A 10,000-nucleotide genomic window follows, 5' to 3' on the forward strand; every position below is an offset into this window, starting at 1 on the left:
TTTACCACAAGCGCACCAGCACTTATCGCTTTTATATCAAGTACAATTCATTAGAAGTTGACAAATCGTTATTTTTGCACTTTTCGGTCGGAAAGATGTCCAATAAAGTATTTCATGCGTTTGAATTTTTTGACAAATAATATAAACAGACTCTGACCTTTAGTTATCTCATTATATTTGTATCCACCTTCGCTTGTTCAGCGGCATATCTTAACAATGGGTCATTAAGCTCGTTGAACCTTCGTATGTGAATACTGAAACCGCCGTGTCTCGCATGTACAAACACCAGTAAGAAGTTGTTTCATTGACAAAACTAACGATAAACGGAACGAAAATATCAGAAAAGATCAGAATAAACGCCGGTTTGTTAAAGATACGAGGATGATAACGTAAATGTGTTTGTGATGAAAAACACACCACTGTTTTGAAATTAAATTCTTGGATACACAAATACTACGTCCTTTTTACAATTGTTTGTTTGTGTACATGCTGATGTATGTTTTATAGAGGGTTGCGCACAGTTGTAACCACCGAGTATGATTTTTTTTAAATTATATGCTTCATTTCGTTTCAGACAAACAGACGGACGGACGGACGGGCGGGCGGGCGGGCGGACGGAAGGACAAACAGACGGACGTACGGACGGACTGACGGACGGTCGGACGGACGGACGGACTGACGGACGGACGGACGAAGGACGGAAAGACAGACAGACAGATAGACAGACAGACAGACAGACAGACAGACAGACAGACAGACAGACAGACAGACAGACATATAGACAGACAGGCAGACAGACAGACAGACAGACTTATACAACAGTAAAACGTCTCCATATGCAAATATGCGAATTATTTTCTGTCACGTGTGCAAGAATAACACCATAACATTTTGTAACATAAAATCAGTGTAGCAGTGGCATATATACATATTAAAGTGTTTCGTTTTCTTAATCAACAGAATTGCAACATAAACAATAACGTTCATGTTGTGAAATGTTGTTCAGTGCATATCTGCCAGTCTGAATTCTCAACGGATGTGCAGAGACTCAATCTTACAAAAAACACACACAAACACGCAGACGTCTAAGTTTTGTGATGGTTATAAAGTACGGTATTCAACGAGAGTGACTTTTGTCTACAAAAAAGTTCAATTGAGCCACTTTGTAAGACACAAAGGCTAAATGCTTGTGCGTTAAGTGTCAACCCATATGGTGCAGTCCGCGTTTGATTCAAGAATGTATTAAATACGCGAGTTTTGAAGCTTCGAGTATAAAGGCTATATTTGGATTATTTGCAATGTTGTAATAGGTCGCTAATAAAGACATTTTGTATGATTTAGTTCTTGAATACCGTTAGTCTCCGTTAAGCAACAAATAAACACCCGAAACTAATTGATGCTCCTGGATGATGTGCTTTGTAAATGTACGTATTAATTGTGTGGAAACTGTTAATTATTCAAGATGCATTGACTCTATGAAAACTCATGCGAACGTCCACCCCCAACCGAACCGGCTATACATTTTAAGGAAATTCGGACCATTATTATGCATGTGATCTGACACAGAAACGTAAGTTTCAATAGTCCATGTCATATAACTAATCAAAGGGTAATAACTGCCTGATGAAACTCTCGGAGCGGAACCGCTTGAACGCATGCAAATTCAAAAGGAATGCTGCATATGGAGTGCTATAATATTCGGACTGTAAGTGTACCAGATCAAACGTAGCAAGAAGATATTCAAACGGCACTAACTCCTTAAAAACCCAACCCTTACAAAAAGTGCATATACATTCTCATTAATGGCGAGGAAACGAACACTTCTAAAGCAAATGATATCTTGTAATAAAAAGGAAATACGTCCCTAAAACAATCCCGGTAAAATGATTATTGTCATATCAATTTATTTATCTTTTTATTCTCATACTATTTTGAATGATTTGATTTTAGTTGTCAGTGTGCCTCTCTATGTCAATCTATATGCGTTAATGTATTTAAAAAGGCTTTGACTATCTAATTGTAATAATTTTTACAACTGGCCTAAAAGATAACTCACGATGCATTCAAACATTTCTTAAATTTAGTTTGCATGTGGTGTATTGGAGATATTGAGTTTGATATCGTCAACACCATGGTAACAGACTGTTGATGTTTGTATATAGCTTCATAATATTTTATGTGTCACGTGAACTAATTTAAAAACCGGAATGTACTGTTCTTATCGGTTCTTTTCTTGTTTAAACATCGATAATTGAAATTCCAGATAGTTCCGGTGTTTTCGAGTCTTTTATATGATCGAAATTCAGGGATTGTCAATACCTTCTGCAGATTGAGTACACTTTAACGTCACGGTGCTTTACTTAAGTAGCTCAGTATAAGGCCGAGTGAGGTTACTCTGTAAAGAAGACACCTTGATAACGGGTTCGAGTCTCGGACTGGCTGCACTCTTTTAACCACCCACCAACAATTATGCACACCTTATACATACAATTGTATCAATGGCGGCACGGATGGGTAATGCTGCCAAGCGGTAAAAGATAGATACTGTCGAGTACATTTATCTAGTCTCGAGGATTTTGTGAAGGAAATACAAATCATTAACAACTTGGAATTAAAATTATGTTGAGAGTCAACTTTTTAAGAACCTATTATGGAAACTATAAAATATTGTGCGAACGGGAATATAATGATTCATATAAGATTCTTTCGTCGTCGTTGGCCACTTAATCTACACTGTTTCATTGAAAGTTTATTCTATAACATACACTCGACTCTAACTTTAATATTGACTGCATTAAATTTCCTTAATTTTTCTTAAGTCATTCGTTGATGTAGACATTTCAATCGTATCAAGTGCTCATTTCTTTTTAAAGAACTGCCTGTTCTTGTTTAGAGTACTGGAGGCCGTTTTATCAACATATCTTATCTTAGCGGATCTTATCTTAAATCCCTCACTTACGATTTCATTTACGATCCGCTAATACCCGTTTTATGAACGTTGTCGTAAGTATCGAGTCGCAGCTAAGATTTTAGCTAAGCGTACGATCTGAAATAACGCGAACCAGTCAAAAACGTCATCACTCGATTTCCCGCGTTATGTCAAAGTCGTCTGTTGTCATAACAAGCAAGATGGCCGACAAAATGAACAAGGGGAAACGAAAGCCCAATTGGTCGGAGACGGAGATCGCCTGTTTAGTGCAGGCATGCACGGACAATAACTCGTTATTGGTCAGTAAAATGACTATTGAAGTGACGAACAAGAAAAAAGAAGAGTTCTGGGCGGACACCTGTGAGAAGTACGTATAGTAAATGTATCGACATCGTTTCTTAAAAAAATATTTAAGCGATTTATGTCTGTCAATTTTTATCATAATTGTTCCGATTTATTTTATTTAAATTCATATTTTGTACCTTACTCAACAAAATGAAAAAGTTTGTATGCATGTTTGCATGTTGATGTTAGTTAGAAAATAAGCGGAATCATAATTTACCGCGTTTGAACTTAGGTTACATTGACAAGCTGCTAGTGTATGCTTATATAATAAAAAAATTAGCAGACGAATAATCGAGTTTTTTCGATGATCAATCAATATATTATTAATATGCAGTAAATTTGAAGGAAGCATTTCATATTATTAATATTGTGTTTGCTTTTAGGGTAAATACAATTTTAAAGGGATATAATAAATTATCTCCCTTTTCTAAAGTTGTATTCTCATCTTCAATTTCTTACACATTTTTGCTTCCTACGGTATACATGTATATATTTATCTTGGTACATTACAATGCGTACTGTATAATACTGTTTTGGCATATCATGTACTACCCAGTGTGCATTATATTTCATAAATTATAAATTAATTTCAATTGTTTTTGTAAACACACATCTAAAAATAATCAATTTCAGAGTGAACAGCGTTGGCTTGAGCAGCCGCGAAGTTGACGAAATAATAAAGAAGTGGACGGACCTTAAGGTACATAAACTAATGAAATCTCATGATTCTTTCCACAAAATGATTATAAAAAAATTCACAATGTCAGTCACTAATAAGATTTTAAACATGAAATTCAGGTTTAATTTGTGTAATCTAAAGTGTGTATGTCAAATAACTTTTATACTCTTCTTAAGAGTCAAGCGAAAAAAAAAGAAAAGAACAGGCGGCGGGAAGCGAGTCTAACAGGAGGCGGCAAAACCAGCATCTGTCTCACAGACTGGGAGCAGAAGGTAAAATTTGAACTTTGATCTATACATAGAAGCATACTGTAATTAACCTTTTCATATCGATATTGCACGGATTAATAATTGGCTTCAATTGTTGTTGTTCCTGTTTTCTATTGAAGATAGTAGCCATTCTACCAGAAGAAACACTGGTGGGAATCGACGGTGGATTAGACACGTTTCAGTCCAGTTCATGTATGTCATTACTTTTTATATATTCTGACATATATATCATAATTATTACTGTATTTATGCACCATGCATCAATTAATCGCTTATTTCGTTCATCTGTTAAGTGTTTTAATTGAATTTCTTTTCAGGCTCTAAACAACAAGCATGTGTTGACGAGGAAACCTCAAGCATTTCAATTGGCCACGAGTTGGTAAGATAATTAATCAAAAACACAGTATACTTATGGCACATTTATTATTGTAGGAGTGTCAATGTTACTAAGCAAATAAAATATAAAAGGTCTAACAATGTGTGTCATAATAACAAATTAATTATGCGGCATAAAGTTCGTTAAAGTTTAAGTTACTTAATTGCAGTTACGATTGTAATAAATAGGCTCCATCAAAATATCTTTGTCATTGAATGTACATGTTTGCATATATGACATAAAAGTTATTGGTTTCTTACTTGTAAAATTATAAATAAGTTTATGCATATTTATGACCTAAACTAACATATTGGATTACTTATGTTATATAAAAAGTCATAATCATTCATATATAAACATTATAGGAAGATGCGCCAAACAGCCCGTGTGAGGCCAAATCTGAACAGCCTTGTAAGAGAAGAAAGATGTAAGTTCCATACAAATTAAATATTTATGCCCCCCTTCGAAGAAGAGGGGGTATATTGTTTTGCTCATTTCTGTCTGTCGGTCGGTCTGCTCACCATATGGTTTCTAGATGATAACTCAAGAACGCTTCGGCCTAGGATTATGAAACTTCAGCCTTTGTAGCTTATTAAGTTGTATGATAATACATTTTAATACTATATCCAAAAAAAATTGTGCATACATTTAAACCTAAATTTCACAATTCATTTTCACAAATGTTCAATATAAAATAATTTGTTGCTACAGAACATTGTCTGATGTGCAGCTAGCACAATACACGTTCTTCATTGAACAAACAGAAACAACCCGGTTAAAAAGAAAATTGATGGAACAACAAATTCAGACACAAAAGGCTGCGGAGCAGTACTTCATTGAAAGCAAAAAAAACCTTGCCCAAAATGTATTGGAGAATTTTTTAGAACAGTAAGTCAAATTATTATATTAGTATCTAAACTATCTTTGATTTAAATAAAAACATTAATATAATGACCCCATAATACATTTTACTTTGGAAGGGCTCATGGGTTGAAGCATATTGACATGTCTGTCTTTATATACATCATTTACACAAATGTATGCTAAACCAGTTTTAAAAAAATCATTAGTTTATGCACATCTCTTAATGTTACACTAATGTTACAATGTTACCATTTTAGCATCACTTTGCATTACAAATAATGTGAAACATGACATGTATTTTATTTTCAGATAGTGTTCCACTTCCTTTGTCCTTGGAGGCGAAGAAAAATGTACTGTTATGTTTATTAGCTAAGTATTAAAGGAATAGACTTTATTTCCACTTTGTGATGATATGAAGGAAACATGAAAACATCACAAGCATTGGAAACACTATGTCCCCATATATTTGACATTTGACCTTGAAGGATGACCTTGACCTATCACCACTCAAAATGTGCAGCTCCATGAGATACACATGCATGCAAAATATGAAGTTGCTATCTTCAATATTGCAAAAGTTATGGCAAATGTTAAAGTTTGACGCAAACAAACACACATACCAACAGACAGGGCAAAACTAATATGCCCCCACTATAGTGGTGGGGGACATAAAAATTGTGTCTTATAAAAAACTACAAAAACAGACATAGAAATTTTAAATAATAACATTCTTGCAAAGCTTTTCACCAAATTTGAACATAGCTTAAATATTGTTCACAGAAATATGACCTGACTTTCATCAACAAATAGTTATATGCATGAAGCCCCACATGGATAGATCACAATGGCTTACATAGAGTACTTAATGTACATGTGAGGTTGATTGGTGATTGTCGGCTCAGGTACTACTTTAAAGTACCCTGGGTACTCTTAAGTATACTACAAAATACCCCAGGTACAGAAAACAAACTAAAAAGTACCCCTGAATATGGTGGGGTGCCTTTAAGCGTATTTTCCATATCTGGGCTACATATTAGTATACACATGAGTACCAGGGGTACTTTTTAGTAGAACCTGAGCCGACAAAGACCAAATAAGCATGTGAACTTTGAACAGCAGCTACATAAATAAGTGAATAATTTGCTGTCTGTATGCTGATGCATGACGGTCATTTTGAACTTGTGGGGCAGCGTGATCAACATCATCAGCCTCCTCAATAGGTTCTTCAGGCAGTGGCACTTGCAGATCGACACACAAGTTGTGAAGACGCATACATGCTGCAACTACTTGGCAGCATTTGTCTGGCCGCATGTATAAGCATCCTCCAGTTTTATGTAGACATCTGTTATTGGAGAATACAAATCAATATGATCTAAAGATTCAATTACAATGTCCAATTAATTATTATACTAATGTTCGTAATGAATAAAATTTTGTTGATATACATCTTGAGATATTAATGAAATGTAACACTTAAATGGGTAAAACAATGAATAAATAAAACAAAAAATTTACTAATTTACGACATCCATTTCTATCAACATCTGGACATGTATATGTAAGCAACTTTTAAATCTTTATCAAATGTTTTTTTACTACATGTGTCTCCTTCACTGATTCCCAACATGTCACATTAAGATACATGTAAACAAACACATCAATCAGTCATTTCAAGAGCATTGTTTTATCGCAAAATTTTATATGTGCTTAACAAATGAAAAAATAACACATTTGATTTAACATTTTGTACAACTGCTATTCATTTTAAAAGATCAACGGCATATTTTCAGCATACAGCAGTCACAGTTTAGGGTTTTATCAAAAGATGTACAGACAGACAGAAAGGATTTGTCAATAAAATATATTCTGTGGGAAGATTCATTGTGCTTTATTGGTGTCATATGTTGATTAACTGAATGTTTTTGGAACTAAATTAACATACATGCAGTATATATACATACCTAAATCTACTCTTGAGAACTCCAAAAGCCCTCTCCACCACCATCCGCCCACTTGACTGGGCATAGTTGTATCGTAACTCTGCATCTGTTGTAGGTCTAAGTAATGGCGTCAACAGATATTTTTTCAAGGGATAGCCCGAGTCGCCCAGCAAGTGCCCTTGGTGGTGTTCTTCCAGAAAGGTCTAATACAATTTTTAAAATAATCCAGGTTAACGTTTGAACAATCATCGCTAAAGTGGTTAATGCATGTATCTGAAGGATGCTCATAAGCTTAACGCAATACTTTATTAATATCAATTGTAAATTCAACAAAGATATACATATGTTATGTGTTGATACAGTTTTTACAGATATAAAGTAATATAGTTCAAACTACTCTGTTTTTGAAAGCCATGATCATGTTATTCAAGTAATGAAAATTAAACTTAAAACACAATATATTTTTTTAATTAAAGTTCATTCATTAAAAAAGAAAAATTGCATCATAATTCCAGTAGCATTTCAGTTTTTCCTAGCCTTTAGTTCTTTAAAGTGTATGCATATACTATTTCCATGAAAGCACATACTAGATATATATATATATGTTCATACCTTCAACCCACAGCTGTCAAAGGCAGAGGCATCATGCGTAGACCCAGGCCATTTCGACACAATGTCAATGAACCTGCAAATAACCTATACTTTAAGATGTTAAAATGTAATTCAATTAATTGCGGTATATGATTGAGGGAATCAATGTAATTCACATGTAACACATTCACTATTAGTTATGCAGCTTCTGACTGACATTGTACAGTGTGATAGAGGGTCATTAAAATAACATTGGGCAAGAGTGACACACAATTCACTTTGCTACAATGCCTAGTTATTGTATGTAATGCATCTTGACTGTTAAGAATGTATTCTTAAATATGAAGATATCAGCACTAACTGCAAGCAAAACTGTCTTTTCTGCACTTAAGATTTGTTTAAGTATTTGTGTTAATCCCTGTGAAACCTGTTGATCCTGCACCCTGTTATATCTACCTTGCTATGAAGTTTCAAGATAAAACCTATTTAAGTTTTTGAGATATGCTTCGGACAATGATTACAACTGCCGTAATACATGAAACCAGTTGTGCTACATTCTTAACAAAAATGAATACAGAATATTTATAGTTTAATGTACCTGGCCTTGTGGTCCACAACTGCTTGGACATTTATGGCATGGAAGCCTTTACGACACACATAAATGGCTTCATTTGCTGCTGGGGCAATTATTGGAATGAGTGTTCCATCAATTGCACCAATTGTATTTGGAATGCCACATTTTTGAAAAAATCCTTGTTTGACAGAAGCAAGTGCAATTCCAGTTGGAAACCTGTAAAAAATTACACTATGTTATAATTAACAGTTTCTTGTTAAACTGTAAAAAAAATGAGAAATACACATTTGGCAACAAAACAAAAGCATGTGTTACAAATAACATTTTTAAACACTAAGAATGTTTAATCATACATATTACAGGTAAATTATTGTGTTGAGAATTCTCAATGACCACCATGTTGCCAGTTTTAATTAAATAAATTTATCAAAATAATAGGTTTTTGGAAATTGATTGTACACATAATAAAGTGTTAGATATATTATGAACAAAACATAAGTAAAAAGTTAAATCAATGAGTTTAAACCTATTTATTTAAAGTCAATTGCATAGAAAGTACTAACATGTACTTATTTGAAACGCTCTCGAGTCCGTTTCCTGTGCCTAATCAAATACTTGGTGTCTTTGACGTAGATCTAATGAACGCTCCCACACTGGGGAATGAACCCGTGACCTCCCAGTTGCTAGGTAGACAACATATCCATCTAGCGACCGGGAGGTCACAGATTCGATCCCAATTGTGGGAACGTTCTCCCCTAAAGTCACCAAGTACTGGTTTAGGCCCAGGAAATGAGGGAATTACAAATAAGTAGTAAGTCAGAAGTAGTTAAATCAATTAAATACTAAATCAAATATAAATTGCTCAACAGTAATTTAATATTAAAACCAGTTCTTTGAAAGTTTTCAATAAATATTAACTCATTAATAAGTACATGCTTACTTTACATTATCAATTCTTAAATTAACAGCATCAACAAAGGCTGCAATAATATTGCATGCACTGGACCTGAAAAACAATTCATTGCACAATAATTTGACTATAGCTGCTCATACTTTAAGAACAAACTATTAATGTTTTATGATGCCCAAAATAAGGTTATTAATGTTTTAGTTAAATGACATTAAAAACATGTCTTATTCCATTAAAAGATCAACAATGATGTACATAGAACTGTAACACTATTCAGGAATCCACATGATGAGTTTTATGTAGATCTTTTTACAGAACACATTAATTCATAACCTGTTGTTTGTCATGTTTAAAGTGGAACATCAGTTTCAAAAGGAACATTATTATATAATAAAACATAAATTGATATACTTTTAAATTGTAATTATTATGTATTATTATGTATTAATTCACAATACATTCCTTCCTTATAGTGTATCTACTATCTTATGCGAAAAATTACCTGCTAATTCCATGAAGGTCA

The 10,000-nt window shown here is 33.8% G+C and overlaps 3 protein-coding genes across 6 annotated transcripts in view; 1 reads left to right on the forward strand and 2 right to left on the reverse strand.

The window, feature by feature from the left end:
* The window catches only part of LOC127845520 (uncharacterized), a 36,781-nt gene that overhangs the window by 10,329 nt on the left and 16,452 nt on the right, over positions 1–10,000 (reverse strand). The window contains exon 1 of one of the 4 annotated variants that reach the window (XM_052376518.1): positions 158–247. The exons of 2 other annotated variants lie outside the window; for them this stretch is intronic. The gene's annotated coding sequence lies outside the window, so the exon portion shown is untranslated. Of the gene's footprint in view, positions 108–157; positions 248–10,000 lie in introns of those variants that run through there. One more of the 4 variants, XM_052376515.1, reaches the window with a different exon arrangement.
* LOC127845524 (nuclear apoptosis-inducing factor 1-like) lies at positions 2,904–5,856 on the forward strand. Its single transcript, XM_052376530.1, has 8 exons — positions 2,904–3,296; positions 3,908–3,974; positions 4,130–4,225; positions 4,342–4,414; positions 4,540–4,601; positions 4,964–5,025; positions 5,310–5,486; positions 5,772–5,856. The coding sequence occupies exons 1-8, from the start codon at positions 3,097–3,099 to the stop codon at positions 5,773–5,775; spliced, it is 741 nt and encodes a 246-aa protein (XP_052232490.1). The 5' UTR covers positions 2,904–3,096; the 3' UTR covers positions 5,776–5,856.
* LOC127844742 (putative nuclease HARBI1) overlaps positions 4,629–10,000 on the reverse strand; it is a 6,137-nt gene continuing 765 nt past the window's right edge. The window contains exons 2-6 of the mRNA XM_052375204.1: positions 9,508–9,573; positions 8,592–8,783; positions 8,015–8,087; positions 7,424–7,605; positions 4,629–6,804 (exon numbers count right to left, since the gene is read on the reverse strand). Of these exons, the coding sequence (XP_052231164.1) occupies positions 6,582–6,804; positions 7,424–7,605; positions 8,015–8,087; positions 8,592–8,783; positions 9,508–9,573 (736 nt within the window). The 3' untranslated portion in view covers positions 4,629–6,581. The remainder of the gene's footprint in view (positions 6,805–7,423; positions 7,606–8,014; positions 8,088–8,591; positions 8,784–9,507; positions 9,574–10,000) is intronic.

Source organism: Dreissena polymorpha, chromosome 9 (genome assembly GCF_020536995.1).
Source record: "Dreissena polymorpha isolate Duluth1 chromosome 9, UMN_Dpol_1.0, whole genome shotgun sequence".
Taxonomy (NCBI): domain Eukaryota; kingdom Metazoa; phylum Mollusca; class Bivalvia; order Myida; family Dreissenidae; genus Dreissena; species Dreissena polymorpha.

Excerpts from the sequence above, each read along its gene's own strand:
- LOC127845524 (XM_052376530.1), top strand. The coding sequence starts at position 3,097 with ATGTCAAAGTCGTCTGTTGTCATAACAAGCAAGATGGCCGACAAAATG. Across the intron at positions 3,297-3,907 it reads TGGGCGGACACCTGTGAGAA|AGTGAACAGCGTTGGCTTGA; the intron begins GTACGTATAGTA and ends AATCAATTTCAG. Across the intron at positions 4,602-4,963 it reads TTTCAATTGGCCACGAGTTG|GAAGATGCGCCAAACAGCCC; the intron begins GTAAGATAATTA and ends TAAACATTATAG.